A 17,806-nucleotide genomic window follows, 5' to 3' on the forward strand; every position below is an offset into this window, starting at 1 on the left:
AGACTCTTGAGAGTCCCTTGCACTGCAAGGCAATCCAACCAGTCCATCCTAAAGGATATCAGCCCTTGGTGTTCATTGGAAGGACTGATGCTAAAGCTGAAACTCCAATACTTTGGCCACCTGATGTGAAGAACTGACTCATTTGAAAAGACTTTGTTGCTGGGAAAAATAGGAGGCAGGAGGAGAAGGGGACAATGGAGGATGAGACGGTTGGATGGCATCACTGACTCAATGGACATAAGTTTGAGTAAGCTCTGGGAGTTGGTGATGGACAAGGAAGCCTGGTGTGCTGCAGTCCATGGGGTTGCAGAGTCAGACATGATTGAGTGACTGAATTGAACTGAACTGAAACTGAGATACTGTGCAAATTTTGAGTAGACATCTGAGTTAATAAGGATAAATAAGCACATATTATTGCTGTTATTATCATAGCAAAATTATTAAATATATTTAGATTAGCAGATATGATCAGGTTTAAATTTGAATGAATAATAGTTAAAAATCTATTTCTGACATGTCAAATATTAACAAGATATCCTGTATTAAATTTATAGTACATACACATTTATATAATATATAACAAATGTATTATATATAATCTATATACATATTTTATATGTATGAATACATGTTTTTAATATGTATTTTGGAGAAGGAAATGATGTTGCAAAAGAGTTGGATATGACAGTGAATAAACAACAAAAATTGTATATTAATATACATAACTTATGACTTAACTGTGATTAGCATGTTATGAATACTGAGAGTGAAATAGTTGGTAAACAAATATTGTCCTTGAAGACTTACCTTGGGGTCCAGGGTCTCCTGGAGGTCCAGGTAACCCATCCTTGCCTGGAGGCCCAGGCCTCCCATGAGCTTGAGCAGCCAGCATTGCTGCTGGGAGCTTGAGCTGGGATAGGAACACGGCCATCCTCTCTTCATTGATGAAAGGAAAAATAATACATCATGTTACAGAAACACTTTTTATGTCAAAAGTTTTCAAATTTGTTTCTCATGAAATTCAACAAAAATTGACTTGGTTTTCAATTTACGTACATCTAGTTTACCAACTGGTCTGATTGCTAAGAGATTTTTTGATTGTTCAAGTAAAACTATTGTACAAGGTTGCTTCAACATGAAGACAGATAAGTTGTGACAATGAGAGGCTCTGAGGACCTTCAGCAGTTCAGAGATGTCGCTAACCTAGTGGGCAACATCCTAGAGTCTGATTAACCTCTGTGATGACTTGTAAAGAGAACTCAGGTTCGTATTAAAAAAATGGTTGTTATAATAAATGTAAGCCTCTTTCCAGCAATGCTGTGGATGTGCCTATGGTGATTTAAAGTATGCTGATAAGGTCTTTGACAGTCCCTTCCAAGTGGAATTAGGTGGAGCCTAATCCTTCTATTACGAACTGTGGGCTGGACTTCCTTTTACTTTTAATGAATAAGAAAAAGGCAAGTAGGAAGACTAATTCATAAAGGCTTGCGACTTCCTGGTGGTTCTCTCTTAGCTTCTCATTCTGTGGGGAAGCCAGCTGCCACATCCTGAGGACACAAACAGACTTACATAGTGGTGAACTGAAGCCATCTGCCAATAGCCACATGAGTGAGGCTGGACGTGGCTCTCCCAGCCCCAGCCAAGCCCTCAGGGGACGTCAGCTGGCACTCTGAACATAATTCATGACAGACCGAGTCAGAACCACACAGCTAAGCAACTCTGGAAATCCCCGACCCAGAAAAAATGTGTGATGATAACCACTGTTGTTTTAAGCCACTGACGTTTTGAGAAACTTTCTTATGCAGCAATAGATAACTCATGTGGTGGGTGACACTTTATAGCATTGAACAAAACTGCATTCCTGGACTTCCCTGGTGGCACAGTCGATAAGAGCCCACCTGCCAATGTAGGGGACGGGGTTCAACCCCTGGTCCGGGAAGATTTCACAAACTGTGGGACAACTAAGCCCATGCACCAGAACTACTGAACCTGGGCTCTAGACCTCTCGAGCCGCAGCTACTGGGCCCGCAAGCCACAGCTAACGAGCCCCTGTGTCTCAGCTACTGAAACCCATGAACCTAGAGCCTGTGCTCAGCAACAAGAGGGGCCACGGCAATGAGAAGCCTGAGCACTGCAAGAAGAGTAGCCCCTGCTCTCCACAACTAGGGAGAGCCCATGGGCAGCAGCCAAGACCCAGTGCAGCCACAAATCAACAAATACAGCAGTGTGCACAGGTCAGAAAGCCGCATTACTGACAAAGAGGTTTACTTATTGAAAGGATGTCCATCAGAGTGATTTCATGGCACTTTTAATTTCTGCTGCTGCTGCTGCTAAGTTGCTTCAGTCGTGTCTGACTCTGTGCGACCCCATAGACGGCAGCCCACCAGGCTCCCCCGTCCCTGGGATTCTCCAGGCAAGAACACTAGAGTGGGTTGCCATTTCCTTCTCCAGTGCATGAAAGTGAAAAGTGAAAGTGAAGTCGCTCAGTCGTGTCTGACTCTTCGTGACCTCATGGACTGCAGCCTACCAGACCCCTCCACCTGGGATTTTCCAGGCAAGAGTACTGAAGTGGGGTGCCATCGCCTTCTTCGGTTTAATTTCTAAGCTGGGCTAATATTTTACTTTGTCTAAAACTAATGCATACTTTTAAAATAAAATGTCTTATGATACACCCTCATTCTTATTTTTTTGTTTTTGTTTTTTTTTCCGGTTTGATTTTCAGTTAGTTCCATTATCCAGCCTAAGTCTCAATAGGAAGGATATCTCATTTGGCCAAAGGAACAAATACAGCATTGGTGCCAAGAAGCATGTGCCCAGGGAATGCCAACTGGAGACAGTGAAAACAGCAAAAAGCCTCTGTACATTTCTGTGAGCCTCAAGAAGATGCTGAAACTGAGAACACACAAGTTTCAGGAAGCTGACAAGTTATTCAGAACATTTAAACATCTTTTGCCAGTGTTGAGTGATGTGACCGTATGCACTGAATACGTCCTAAATATTCTCAAGGACACAGCACTGTCCTACGTTCATCTACCAGGCTGCCTGTCATTGGGACCTAAACAGAGAGGCAAGGGAGGGCAGTGACGACTGTGCCTGAGTGCTGCCTCCAGAGAGCTTGGCTGGCGGGTCATGAGAGTATCCTCACGGGTAGAGTCAAACATCAATATGCTACTGCGTGTAAAATGAACAACCACGGACCTACAGTATAGCATAGGAACTCTGCTCAATGTTCTCTAACAATCTAAACAGGAGAAGAATCTGAAAAAGAATAGACACATGTATACATGCATATGTACAACTGAACCACTTTACTGCACGCCTAAAACTAACACAACAGCTTTGATCAACTATATGCTCCAATATAAAATAAAAAGCTAAATGTCAGCAAAAAAGTGGCTATACAATGTAGACTATGGGGATGTTAATAACTCTTAATATTTAAACAATTTGAAAAATGATGAACTTCAAAAAAGGTAAATTTGAAAATATAAATAAGAATTTTCACTCTAGAATTCCTAAACGTCATATTATTAAACATTAAATTAAATTAAACATTCTCCATAGACAGGGCCTAACATTTTCTGTATTCAGTGCTCTTGTTGTGGGATCATGGAGATAGCTTGAGAGAGATGATCATTTCAGTAACAACTATTATCCATGTTTTTATAAGTCCCATGCACTATAATGATTATCTGCTGATAAGCTTTATTTTATGACTAGAAATCTGTCATATATTCTCAGGATTATTTTTCTAATAATCAAGTCACAGTTATACTTATTCTTGGTTATTAATATCACATAGACCATTGTTTAAATTTCACCTCAGAAGCATATTCAATATTTTACCACTATGTCATTGGGAAGATCCCCTGGAGAAGGGAACAGCTACCTACTCCGGTATTCTTGCCAGGAGAAATCCATGGACAGAGGAGCCTGCTAGGCTATAGTCCATAGTGTCTCAGGGTCAGACATAACTGAGTGACTAACACCCTTACAAAGCTCATATTTAACAAATCTAATATATACACAACTAGATTTAAAACAGAAAACTGGAGGAGGGCATGCCCTTGCTATGGCAAAAAGAAACAGTATTCTTTTCACGTATTTTCTTTAAAAAGCAAATTCAAATGATTTTATTTGTGAAACTAACCACAATTTTTTGAAGATGTAGCTAATAAGTATTTAGAAATGAATCTTTCATGTGAAAAATTCCAGAAAAGTGTTTTATTGATTACATTAGTGTTTATTGATTACATTAGTGTTAAAATGACTGTAACACATTAGAATCCATAGCTGCCAGCTGGGAAAAACAAGGGCCAAATCATAGAGACCTGTAAAGAGGTACCTCAACTTTTTCCAGACTTTTCACTCAGTGTAGTTTTATTTGAACTTGAAAGATACTTTTCACTTAAACAGATATGTCTGTTTCATAAATTTTTGATGAAGTTACTCTTGAGAGTAACCTATTTTTCAACGAGCTTTCAATAAAAACTTTTGTTTAAAAAATGTAGGTCCATACACTGTTTAGGAAATAAAGCAAAATTCTTTTCAAATAGAATTATTAAAGAAAAAACCCCAACAAACGTGGAGTATTAGCTGTGCTTATCAAAAGAGTAATCACCCTACACTCACGTTCTGAAATCAAGAAGAAGCCAGAATGGAAACAGGACAGCGTCCACAGGACCAGAATCTCCAGTGAAGATTTACTGACTGTGATGATGGGGACCGATGAGGACTGATAGCTCATCTCCAAAAGTGACATTAAGTCACTGACTTTCCAGTAACACTTTTCATTACCTTTCTATCTGAGGCATGTTTGCTTGATGTGAATACATCTGTTTGAGTAACTGTATATAAAACAAATTTGCAATTAATATATATATATATAGTTTTGCAAATCATCCCATTGAATATAGATAGAATATCTTTACATTAATTGTAAACTGAGTATTTTATAAAAATATCAAATTCACTGTTTACAGCTTGAAACTTTGCTTATTAGTTATTGTTTTGCACTTAAAAGATATATACTTCAGTACAATTTTTGTTAATTTGAGACATATCTCTTTGAATGCCTTCAATGTCTAAACAAAATATTCCTATCAATACTTTTTCCTCTTTAATGTATGAATTGAATTTACAAGTACTTTTCTTTTTGTGCTTTTAAATATTTTCAGCAAAACAGTTTTCAAAAAAATTTTAAATTAATTTATTTTAATTGGAGGCTAATTACTTTACAATATTGTGGTGGCTTTTGCCATACGTCGACATGAATCGGCCACGGGTGTATATATGTCCTCCCCTGATCCTGAACACCCCTCCCAACTCCATCTCCACCCCATCCTGATGTATTTTTTTAAATTTATTATTTTTTTTATTGAAAGATAATTGCTTTACAGAATTTTGCTGTTTTCCGTCAAACCTCAACATGAATCAGCCATAGGTATACATATATCACCTCCCTTTTGAAACTCCCTCTGCTCTCCCACCCCACCTCACCCGGCTAGGTTGATACAGAGCCACTGTTAGAGTTTCCTGAGCCATAGGGCAAATTCCCATTGGCTATCTATTTTACATATGGTAATGTAAGTTTCCATGTTGACTCTTTCCATACATCTCACCCTTTCCTTCCCTCTCCCCATGTCCATAAGTATATTCTCTAAGTCTGCGTCTCCATTGTTGTATTCTAACACATATATACGGAATCTAGAAAAATGGTACTGAAGAATTTATTTACAGGGCAACAATATTTTTTAAATAATTACTTCTAGCTGTAAATTATCTAGGTTTAAGATACACTCAGGAACAGTCATTTAGCATAAGAGTAATTACTTCCTCTGAACCATACTCTAATGCTCTATAATTTTAAATAATACATTTCTGAGCCAGTAAATAAATTATAAAGACCTGTATTCTTAATTGTTTTTCCTCTGTTTTCACGGATCTTTGGTCAATAAACTGTTTTTGGCTACGCTTTCTAATGAGGCAGGAAACTAAAGAGTCTGGATAGGAGCTTGCATAAAGCAGACACACAGAGGCCATCTGCCAAGGCAAACCCACAGCAGTCAGCAGTCATTCTAACAGATGAGACCGGGGCGGGCCTTCCTTGGAGAAAGGGCTCGTTAATATCAAGCAGACATGAATATTAATGTGGTGATAAAGTACATCAGACAGAGATGGAAGGGACATTCAGACATCATCCAACCCATGGCCTACCTTCTATTTCACAGATAGAATTTGTAAATATTTTCAAAGAGAGACTCATCTTTTTCTCCTAAAGCCCATTCAAATGTTTAATTGCCCATTTTCTTGATAGAGCTTCAACTTATTTTCTTTTGTTACTCCATTATGGAAACAGAGACTAGTTACTGAATGATTTCCCTTGGGAAATCAGTCATTAATTTGATAATATTGTTATGTCTTGGCCTTCAGGTTAACTTTTACTCATAGTCTTGGCAATCTGTTCTGTAAATCACTTTTTTGGTTCTACTATTCTGGGGCTTTCCATATATCTCTTAAATGTGGAAACCAAAATTAAATAGTTATCTCCTAGTGAATAAAAATATCACAAGAGCAATTTCCTTTCATATCTTAAGAATGATGTTCCAGTTTCATATTAACTGTTAATTCAGCAGCATCATTTGGTGGCTTCACATTTGCTTAGGTTGCTCATCATGACTCAAGGGTTGCTACTGCTACGTCTAACTCTGGCTCGATCTAATCCTTTGTTACCTTTGTTGCTTTGAAATGTTATTATGAGTAAAGACGGTAGATTGAACACATGTGTCTGCTTTAACTCCTTCTTATATCCCTACAAAAACAATAGTAAATTATTTTTAAAGGCATAAAACCATGAGAATAGGAGAATAACATCATGGAAGGAGATGACATTAAACTGTAGAAGCTCTCAGATGGTGGAGTGTGGATAACTTCGCAGACTCACAAAAACCAAATCTTTACACTGGAAGCTGAGGGACAGCCTGTGTCAAACCATAAAATCTTTAAAATATTCAGAATTGACTGCACGAGTTACATGTGGAAGTGAGGGTGAAGGAGGGGAACTGAAATGAGGGAGACTGGTTGGAAGCCTGTTTAGGAAATGGTCTTAAAATCCCTTTCTCTGCTTGTGCAGCTGGCTCACTGCCCCTTCCCAATTCCAGCCTGAAGGTTTATTATCTGAAAAGTGTAAACAGACCATCTCTCCATGGAAAACCACAGACTGTGTTGAGACCCAGGCTTCCAGACTGAGAAAAAGGAGAAGAGATGGAAACTGCAATGCTTGGAGCTGAGGCCCCAGCAGGAGTCTTCTACCCTGCTCCCCAGATGGTAGCAGCCAGGCAGGTAATGCAAGTGTTTCCTCTGGGGAATCTGATCAGAATGAGACTTCAAGACACTGAAGTTGAGGGTCCTTCAATCAAAAAAAAAAAAAAACCCAACTAGACTACCTACAATAAAGCTCATGGTTGGCAATCCCATCATTCACTCCTAATAGTCCATCAGTTTTTTTTAGAGCCCATGCTTTTGCATGATCAGATAGCCGAGGAAGACTGGCACTGAGGAAACCCTCTAAGTTGTGTGATAGACTTAAACAAACTGAAAGAAGTCGAGTGCAAGAAACAGAGACTATAATGTGGCAAATACTTTTTAAAATTACATCTCCAATTGTGTCTACCTATGAGATGATATGCATATATACACATTTGTTGTTGTTGTTCAGTCCCTGAGTTGTGTCCGACTCTTTGTGACCACATAAACTGCAGCACACCAGGCTTCCTTGTCCTTCTCTATCTCCTAGAGTTTGCTCAAACTCAAGTCCATTGAGTCAGTGATGCTATCTAACCATCTCATCCTCTGTCATCCCGTTCTCTTGCCCTCAGATTTTCTCAGCATTAGGGTCTTTTCCGATGAGTCAGCTCTTTGCAACAGACGACCAAAGTATTGGAGCTTCAACTTCAACATCAGTACTTCCAATGAAAATTCAGGACTGATTTCCTTTGGGATTGACTGGCTTGATCTCCTTGCAGTCCAAGGGACTCTCAAGAGCCTTCTCCAGCACCATAGTTCAAAAGCATCAATTCCTCAGCACTCAGCTTTCTTTATGGTCCAACTCACATCCATACATGACTACTGGAAAAACCATAGCTTAGACTATACAGACCTTTGTGGGCAAAGTGATGTCTTTGCTTTTTAATACACTGTCTAGGTTTGTAATAGTTTTTCTTCAAAGGAGCAAGCACCTTTTAATTTCATGACTGCAGTCACTGTCTGCAGTGATTTTCAGTTCAGTTCAGTCACTCAGTCATGTCCAACTCTTTGTGACCCCATGAACCGCAGTGCACCAGGCCTCCCTGTCCATCACCAACTCCCGGAGTTTACCCAAACTCATGTCCATTGAGTCAGTGATGCAATCTAACCATCTCATCCTCTGTCGTCCCCTTCTCCTCTTTCCCTCAATCTTTCCCAGCATCAGGGTCTTTTGAAATGAGTCAGCTCTTAGCATCAGGTGGCCAAAATGTTGGAGTTTCAGCTTCAACATCAGTCCTTCCAATGAACACCCAGGACTGATATCCTTTAGGATGGACTGGTTGGATCTCCTTGAAGTCCAAGGGACTCTCAAGAGTCTTCTCCGACACCACAGTTCAAAAGCATCAATTCTTCAGTGCTCAGCTTTCTTTATAGTCCAACTCTCACATCCATGCATGACTATTGGAAAAACCATAGCCTTGACTAGATGGAACTTTGTTGACAAAGTAATGTCTCTGCTTTTTAATATGCTGTCTAGGTTGGTCATAACTTTCCTTCCAAGGAGTAAGCAGTGATTTTGGAGCCCAAGAAAATAAAATCTGTTACTGTTTCCATTGCTTCCCCATCTACTTGTCATGAAGTGATGGAACTGGATGCCATGATCTTATTTTTTGAATGCTGAAATCTAAGCAAGCTTTTTCACTCTCCTCTTTCACCTTCATCAAGAGACTCTTTAGCTCCTATTTGCTTTCTGCCACTAGAGTGGTTATCATATGCTTCTCTGAGGTTGTTGATATTTCTCCTGGCAATTTTAATTTCCAGCTTGTGAGTCATCTAGCCCAGCATTTCATGTGATGTACTCTGCAAATAAGTTAAATAAGCAGGGTGACAGTATACAGACTTGATGTTCTCCTTTCCCAATTTGGAACCAGTCCATTGTTCCATGTCCAGTTCTAACTGTTGCTTCTTCTCCTTTATACAAGTTCCTCAGGAAGCAAGTAAGGTGGTCTGGTCTTCAAGAACTTTCCAGTTTGTTGTGACCCACACAAAGGCTTTACTGTAGTCACTGAGCCAGATGCTTTTTTTTGGCATTCTCATGCTTTTCCTATGATCCAGTGGATATTGGCAACTTGATCCCTGGTTCCTCTGCCTTTTCTGAATCCAGCCTGTACACCTGGGAGTTCTCAGTTCATGTATTGTTGAAGCCAAGCTTGAAGGATTTTGAGCATTATCTTGCTGCTGCTGCTGCTGCTGCTGCTAAGTCGTTTCAGTTGTGTTCGACTCTGTGTGACTCCATAGACAGAAGCCCACCAGGCTCCCCCATCCCTTGGATTTTCCAGGCAAGAACACTGGAGTGGGTTGCCATTTCCTTCTCCAATGCATGAAAGTGAAAAGTGAAAGGGAAGTCGCTCAGTTGTGTCTGACTCTTCGCGACCCCATGGACTGCAGCCTACCAGGCTCCACCGTCCATGGGATTTTCCAGGCAAGAGGACTGGAGTGGGGTGCCATTGCCTTCTCCAATTACCTTGCTAGCATGTCACACGAGCACAATCGTACAGTAGTTTGAAGATCCTTTGGCATTGCCTTTCTTTGGGATTGGAATGTAAACTGACCTTTTCCAGTCCTGTGGCCACTGCTGAGTTTTCCAAATTTGCTGATATATTGAGTGCAGCACTTGCTTCATCTTTTATGATTTGAAATAACTCAGTTGGAATTCCATTACCTCCACCAGCTTTCTTCATTGTGATGTTTCTTGACTCTGCACTCCCAGATGTCTGGCTCTGGGTGAGTCATCACATCCTCATGGTTATGCAGGTCATTAAGACCTCTTTTGTACAGTTCTTCTGTGCATTCTTGCCACCTCCTCTTAATATCTTCTGCTTCTGTTAGGTTCTTATGGTTTCTGTCCTTCCTCATGCCCATTCTTGCATGTAGCATTCCCTTGATCTCTCTAATTTTCTTGAGGAGACCTCTAGTCTTTCACATTCTATTGCTTTCCTCTATTTCATTACATTGCTCACTTAAGAAGGCTTTCTTGTCTCTCCTTGCTGTTCTCTGGAACTCTGCATCCAGTCGGGTGTATCTTTCCTTTTCTCCTTGCCTTTCACTTTTCTTCTTTCTTCAGCTATTTTCAGGCCTTCTCAGATGACCACTTTGCCTTCTTGCATTTCTTTTTCTTTGGGATGGGTACACTTTCTTTGGGTACGCTTCCTGTATAATGTTATGAACCTCTGTCCACAGTTCTTCAGGCACTCTGTCTACCAGATCTAATCCTTTGTATTTATTCATTACCTCCACTGTATAACCATAAGGGATTTGATATAGGTCATACCTGAGTGGTCTAGTGGTTTTCCCTACTTTCTTCAATTTAAGCCAAAACTCTGCAATAAGGGCTCATGGTCTGAGCCATGGTCAGCTCCAGGTCTTGTTTTTGCTGACTGGATAGAGCATGTATACAAATACACATATAAATTAACATCCCTCATTGTAGATATATTGAAAGAAGAGAACAGGATAATACTTACTAACATGTGTGTGTGAGTGTGGTGTGCTCAGTCATGTCCAGCTCTTTTTGACCTCATGGACTGTAGCTCACCAGGCTCCTCTCTCCAAGGGATTCCCTAGGCAAGAATACTGGAGTGGGTTGCCATTCCCTTCTCCAGGGAATCTTCCTGACACAGGGATTGAACTCAGGTTTGCTGGATTGCAGGCAGATTCTTTACTGTCTGAGCCACCAGGAGCTTCCCCTTCTCAAGGTTCGGGGCTATTAAAGATGCAGATGTTACCTGAGGTCTCAGGTGTCCTGACTTCGGGGCTGACTTTACAGATGTGCTACCTTCCACCCTCAGAAGGTTGCCCCTGCTTGATTTAATGTTCTGCTGTTGCTTTCTTATAATTCTTAATAATTTTTGAACAATGCACTTGCATTTTCCTTTTGCATTGAATCCTGAAAATTACCTGGTCTTGCCTATGCCTCTATTATTTTTCATTGTTTCCATGAGAGCTTGAGATGTCCTTTTGCTTTTCAGATGTTTGAGGGATGCTTGTTGTGGGGGAATGTTTGGATTGCAAAGTTTGGAGCCTATTTCATGACGCTTGATTCCAAAGTCAAACAAGAAAAGGAGATGCTAATATATAAGGGCAATGTTAAAATTACAAGGAGAAAACTCGTAACTCAAAAGAAAAAAAAAAGAGGGGATAATTGTATTAAAAACTATCAGGTCAGAGCAAGATAAAGATACTTAGTAGAGAGCAAGATGAAATCAGCAGCATGAATTCATGACCTTTGAAAAAACTTTTTTTTTTTTTTCTATTTTGTCACTGAAGCGACCTAAGTCCCTGGGCTACTCTGCTCTCTCTCCAGTGCTCACGTGAAATAAGATGATGTCCACTCAAGTGCTGACATTTTGTTCTGTCCTTCTAGTTTCTGCTTAAAATAATCAGGCTTCCTGGAGAGAGTAACTCCATGCTGGCAGTGAGAGCCTTAAGATGAACTTGGGGTATCTTGCAATCTTACTCCCTGGAAAATTCAACAATGCATTTTTAGCTTAGCAAAGAGAGGATGCTGTGCAAAAGAAGCAGGAATCATGAACTGATGAGGATTTATTTTCTAAAGACACTTCCCACCTTATTAAGCTCATAGTTGAGGGGAATGATCCTGACTTTTGCAAATCATTTGACAAAATTATGTAATATCCTTGTAAATAAAGAAATGTGGATTAGATTTTAAGACAACAATTTGGATTCAGAGCTTGCTAAAATAGATTAAATAAATGCTTTACGAATGGGCAGGAGGAACTCAATGGTGTTCAGACCTAATCCTTTTAACTCAACATTTCTATCAAAAATTATGACATGCCTATGAAATTTAGAGATGACACAAAGTTATGAGGGTCAGGCAACCTGCCCTACAATGAGACAAGATTCCAAAAGATATTTTCAGGTTGGAACAATGTATGCATGAGTATCACTTAAAGTTGAGTAAAAATAGACAAAAATCACACACTTACATTTAAAAAATGAACACAAAGCATAATTAGAAACATTCAATTTTTTTAAAGTTTCTATAAGGTGGATGGAGGGTTGTTAGCTCAACAGTGTGATATGGATACTTTTTTTTTTTTAAAGGAACACTATCTTAGGCTGCATTATTGAAGTATCTAAATCAAGGGTCAGAAAGCTTTCTTGGAGAAGGGTCACAAAGTAAATATTTGAGGCTTGGCAGGCTACACAGTCCCTGTCATATACTTAACCCTGCTGTCCAGCATGAAAGCGAGCAGAGAAAATACATAAAGAAACGAGTGTGACTACACTCCTATGACACGATTTATGGACACAGATTTGAATTTCTGATCATTTCGCATGTCATGAAATATTATTTTGATTTAAAAAAACATTTAGAAATGTATCCTCCTTCCACGGGCTTCCCAGGTGGCACTAGTGGTAAAGAAACTGCCTGCTAATGCAGAAGACAAAAGAGACACAGGTTTGATCCCTGCATTGGGAAGATCGCTGGGGGAGATAATGGCAACCCACTCCTGGGAAATCCCATGGAGAGAGCAGCCTGGCGGGCTACAGTCTACAGGATCGCAAAGAGTCGGACATGACCGAAGCGACTTAGCATGCAAGCAAACACCTTCCACCTGCCAAAAAGGTAAAAGCGCTTCTTAGCTTGTGGCTGTAACAGCAATGAGAGGCAGGTAAACAGGGCTGGTGGCCATGGTTCACTGAGCCTGGTCCAGATCCCTAGACACTGTCCTCTCCCTGGTCACAATACTCCTGGGGAATGAGGGCTGGTCCTGCAGGGCGATGGCCTGGGGGAACTGGACATGCTCCATGGAGAAGATTAAGGAGGGGTGCTGTGGGTGCTCACTCAGAGGGCTGTCATGTGAAGAGAAGGTCCTTTCCCCATGGTGGCTACAGACCAGGAATAAGGAGGGAACTTACAAGGAGGCAAACTTAGCTCCATGTGAGCAAGAAGCTCCTATCTGAGCTGCCCCATCCTAGGACAGGTCACCTCTCAAGGCGGATGGTGCACAGCATCTTTGGACAAACGTTGCTGGAGAGACTGTCAACAGCAGAGGGGAAGGAGGAAGCAGGGACAATGCAGAAATGTGTACTCAGCAAATCTCACCTTCAAAAATCCTCAGAACTTCTTGATTAATATACTTCTTTATTTCTTCAAATGAAACCACATCAGCCTAAAGAAGAGGAAGAAAAGGTCTGTTAATACAGAACCTAGCACAAATGAATAAAGAACAGAAGTAGTGCGTTGGCATGCATGCTGGAAATGTCTGTAGAGATTCATTGATCTAGCAAAATAGTTTCATCCTTTGTAATAATCCCTGGATACTGGTAAAATCAATATTTAACCATTTCTATTATGTGTCTTCAAAGGATGAACACTCTAACTGGGTTGATTCTTTAACATGTTTCATTCATGAGCTAAAGCTTACTGAGTTTTACCCACTTCATGGTCAAGTTTATTCTGCAGTTTACACACTGCAACCAAACCTGTATTAAGCAATTTTATTTTATTTTTAACATTTTTATTTATTTGTTTTTGGCTGTACACCAAAAACATTTATGGCTCCGTGTGGCCTTTCTCTATTTGTGGTGACTGGGGACTGCTCCCGAGTTGCGGTGCTTGGGCTTCTCACTGGTAGCTTCTCTCGCTGCAGAGCACAGTAGGATAGAGAGGCTTTGGCAGCTGTGGCACACGGTCACAAGTGGTTGTGCATGGGTTCGGTTGCTTCGTGGAATGTGGGATCTTCCCGGACCAGGGATTAAAGCAGTGTTTCCTGCATTGGCAGGTGGACCCTTTGATGGATCACTGGAAGTCTGAAACTTTCTTGATACAAAATGCTATGGAGTCTGGTAAAGGGAAGTAGGTAGATGATGCCACTTGACTTTTTAACCCCTTTACAAATAAATCTACATGAATTTGACCAAGAACCTAACATTCATAATAGCATTTAACATTTATAATAGTAATGTTTTATTTCAGTACCTTGATAGTTTTAAAAGGGGGCTATCATTTTTCACAGTGGTTAAGGCTTCAAAGTATGTTGTTACTCTTCTTTGTATTTGGTGGTTACTATCCAGGGATACATGTGTGGCTTTAAAGACAATATGATGCGTTCACACAGAGTGATAGCTTCTGGGGAACAGAATAGTTCTAATTTCAGAACATTTTATTTTCACTGTTTGAATGAATGCATCTAATACCACATATTGGCACAGCATTGAGAGTTCACTGCATAGGCTTGATTCAAGCAGAGCATAGCAAGAGTGGGTGAAACAGAGTATGGTAGGAATGCCCAGTTCGGCCCAATCTCTGGACTTAGCTGTTTATCAGGGGACAGCATGTCCTTCATTCTCTGGCCTCACACTAGGACCGCCCGCCTTTCTTCCTGACGAGGACATACTCTGATTCAGTTCCTCTGCAGGATGGCCACCCACCACCTCCTGAGGATGTTTATAAAGACACGGGCCTCCTTAGCTAGATAATCTCTTTGGCCAATGGGTTTCCACTTCAAAGCACCACTCAGGGCAGATTCTGACAGTTAACAAAATGGAGTTTTAACATAAATAGGTGTGTTTTCTGTGTAGTGTAAGGGGACACCATCGATTGTATTTGAGGGCAAGGCTCTAGAGTCGGTCAGAGCTGGGTCTGTCTGACCCCTAGATCACTGTGACCCTGGAAAGGTCAAAGTTCGGCTTCTGCATTTGTCAACGTGGAAGGAGAGGTCACCTGTCCTCTCAGGTTAGTTGTGAGGATCTAAGGAGGGAATGTTCAGTGAGTACTCAGCATGGGACCTGGCACATCACTTGAAATAAATAACAAGATTGCTGTGCTTGTAGAGGCCAGCTTAGGTTCACTTTATCTGGAAAGGTCTATGACTTGCAGTCCCAGCCAGGAGCTCCAGGAGCTCTCTGCCCACTTACCGGGGAGCCAGGGAGGCCAGGGATGCCTGGGGGGCCCTGGTGCCCAGGGGATCCTGGGGAGCCCTTGTTTCCTGGGGGCCCCACAGGACCAATGGCCCCCTTGATCCCTTGAAGGCCTGGTTTTCCTTGTTCACCTTGTGGGCCTCGGTCTCCTGGGATTCCCTGATCACCCTGTTAAGGGAAAAAATGAATTAGAATGATCTCTTCTAGAACCATGTTAGCAAAGGTTCTGGATTCATACTGGCATGTGTTAGCTGTGGAGCCTTTGGAAAGTGGATTAAACTCCCTGCACCCTGCTTCCTCTCCCTAAAGGGGGGCTATTAGCAGTATCCACCGAATAGATGATGCTGAGAAGTGACTTTACTCACTAGAGTGCCTAGAGCGGCACTGGCACGCAGAAAGCACTAGTTCAAAGTCAGTGATGAGCTTACTTGCACCCAGTGTCAGCCCAGAGTGATGACATTTCTGAAAGTCTACAGTGGCACTGCCACTTCAGGCCTCGGTCTCCTTTGTGATGACAGAGGAAGAGGGCTGAGAAGATTTCGTCACTGAAAGCTTTCATTTGGAAAAGCTTCGGGATGCTCAAAATCTCTCCTAAATCAAGTACTTTATTCTTTTTGTGCTTTCTCTTGTATGTTTGGTCTTTGTTAGTTTCTGTGGGTTTTTTCCTGCACTCATGTTTTACCCATGTGTGCACTTGTCTCTGTGTGTGTACATGTGCGAGTGTATTCTATGTCCTAAAGGGACATGACTGAGGAAGGTGAGAAAAAACAGCCTTTGGGAATGTTCAAAGCAGGTGACTGGGGTGGAAGGTAATTACTGAGATCATTTATTCAATAATGTAAGTGAACTATAAAAATAATCATTGAATGAGATGCCATAACAAATTAGATGTGCTTGAATCTGAGAAGTTTCTTTAATGCTGACTTTTTCTTGCAAGGTGTTTACTACCATATAAGTTTGTGTGTGAGAGTATGAAAGAGGGAGAGAGAGAGAGATGGGATATAAATGAATGAATATGTATTTATGTTGGCAGATATTTCAGTTTCCATATTTCAAATATTAGTTCCACAGCTCCAGGAGGTGATGATCACACTGAATATGAGAGATCGGTGCATTGACCTGCCCTGTATTTTACTGTGTTATTCTTCTATTTGTGAGTCTTCTGCAAAAGTCCAAACTCTATTTTTCCTGATTTAAAAAATAATGAAATGAATGAATAGTTACTGAGATATATCTGATACTAAATGAAGAGATATAGAAAGAAGCCATGTACAAAGAAGAAAAGCATTTGGACCTAATTTAAATTCTACTGCCTTAGTTATAAAAATATGTCTCATACAAGTATATCAACCCGGGTCACATTTGGAAATATATCTGAGATGACTAAGACAAACTAAAAAGAAAAGAAAAGAAACAGAAGAACTACTAGCACACCTTGAGTAGGGGCAAAATAAACACAATTAAAATTATTTATAATTTAGGTACAAGTGAGAAAGTAGGGAAAACCACTAGACCATTCAGGTATGACCTAAATCAAATCCCTTATGATTATACAGTGGAAGTGAGAAATAGATTTAAGGGACTAGATCTGATAGATAGAGTGCCTGATGAAATATGAAATGAGGTTCGTGACATTGTACAGGAGACAGGGATTAAGACCATCCCCATGGAAAAGAATGCAAAAGAGCAAAATGGCTGTCTGGGGAGGACTTACAAATAGCTGTGAAAAGAGGAGAAGTGAAAAGCAAAGGAAAAAAGGAAAGATATAAGCATATGAATGCAGAGTTCCAAAGAATAGCAAGAAGAGATAAGAAAGCCTTCTTCAGCGATCAATGCAAAGAAATAGAGGAAAACAACAGAATGGGAAAGACTAGAGATCTCTTCAAGAAAATTAGAGATACCAAGGAAACATTTCATGCAAAGATGGGCTCGATAAAGGACAGAAGTGGTATGGGCCTAAGAGAAGCAGAAGATATTAAGAAGAGGTGGCAAGAATACACAGAAGAACTGTACAAAAAAGATTTTCATGACCAAGATAATCACGATGGTGTGATCACTCACCTAGAGCCAGACATCCTGGAAGATGAAGTCAAGTGGGCCTTAGAAAGCATCACTACAAACAAAGCTAGTGGAAGTGATGGAATTTCAGTTGAGCTATTTCAAATCCTGAAAGATGATGCTGTGAAAGTGCTGCACTCAATAAGCCAGCAAATTTGGAAAACTCAGCAGTGGCCACAGGACTGGAAAAGGTCAGTTTTCATTCCAATCCCAAAGAAAGGCAATGCCAAAGAATGCTCAAACTACCGCACAGCTTCACTCATCTCACAAGCTAGTAAAGTAATGCTCAAAATTCTCCATGCCAGGCTTCAGCAATACATGAACCGTGAACTTCCAGATATTCAAGCTGGTTTTAGAAAAGGCAGAGGAACCAGAGATCAAATTGCCAACATCTGCTGGATCATCAAAAGAGCAAGAGAGTTCCAGAAAAACATCTATTTCTGCTTTATTGACTATGCCAAAGCCTTTGACTGTGTGGATCACAAGAAATTGTGGAAAATTCTGAAAGAGATGGGAATGCCAGACCACCTGACCTGCCTCTTGAGAAACCTAT

The 17,806-nt window shown here is 40.6% G+C and overlaps 1 protein-coding gene across 1 annotated transcript in view; it reads right to left on the reverse strand.

Moving 5' to 3' along the window:
- The window catches only part of COL19A1 (collagen type XIX alpha 1 chain), a 431,222-nt gene that overhangs the window by 11,368 nt on the left and 402,048 nt on the right, over nt 1–17,806 (reverse strand). Inside the window, exons 47-49 of the mRNA XM_068984053.1 lie at nt 15,193–15,363; nt 13,379–13,445; nt 808–936 (exon numbers count right to left, since the gene is read on the reverse strand). Of these exons, the coding sequence (XP_068840154.1) occupies nt 808–936; nt 13,379–13,445; nt 15,193–15,363 (367 nt within the window). The remainder of the gene's footprint in view (nt 1–807; nt 937–13,378; nt 13,446–15,192; nt 15,364–17,806) is intronic.

Source organism: Capricornis sumatraensis, chromosome 11 (genome assembly GCF_032405125.1).
Source record: "Capricornis sumatraensis isolate serow.1 chromosome 11, serow.2, whole genome shotgun sequence".
Classification (NCBI taxonomy): domain Eukaryota; kingdom Metazoa; phylum Chordata; class Mammalia; order Artiodactyla; family Bovidae; genus Capricornis; species Capricornis sumatraensis.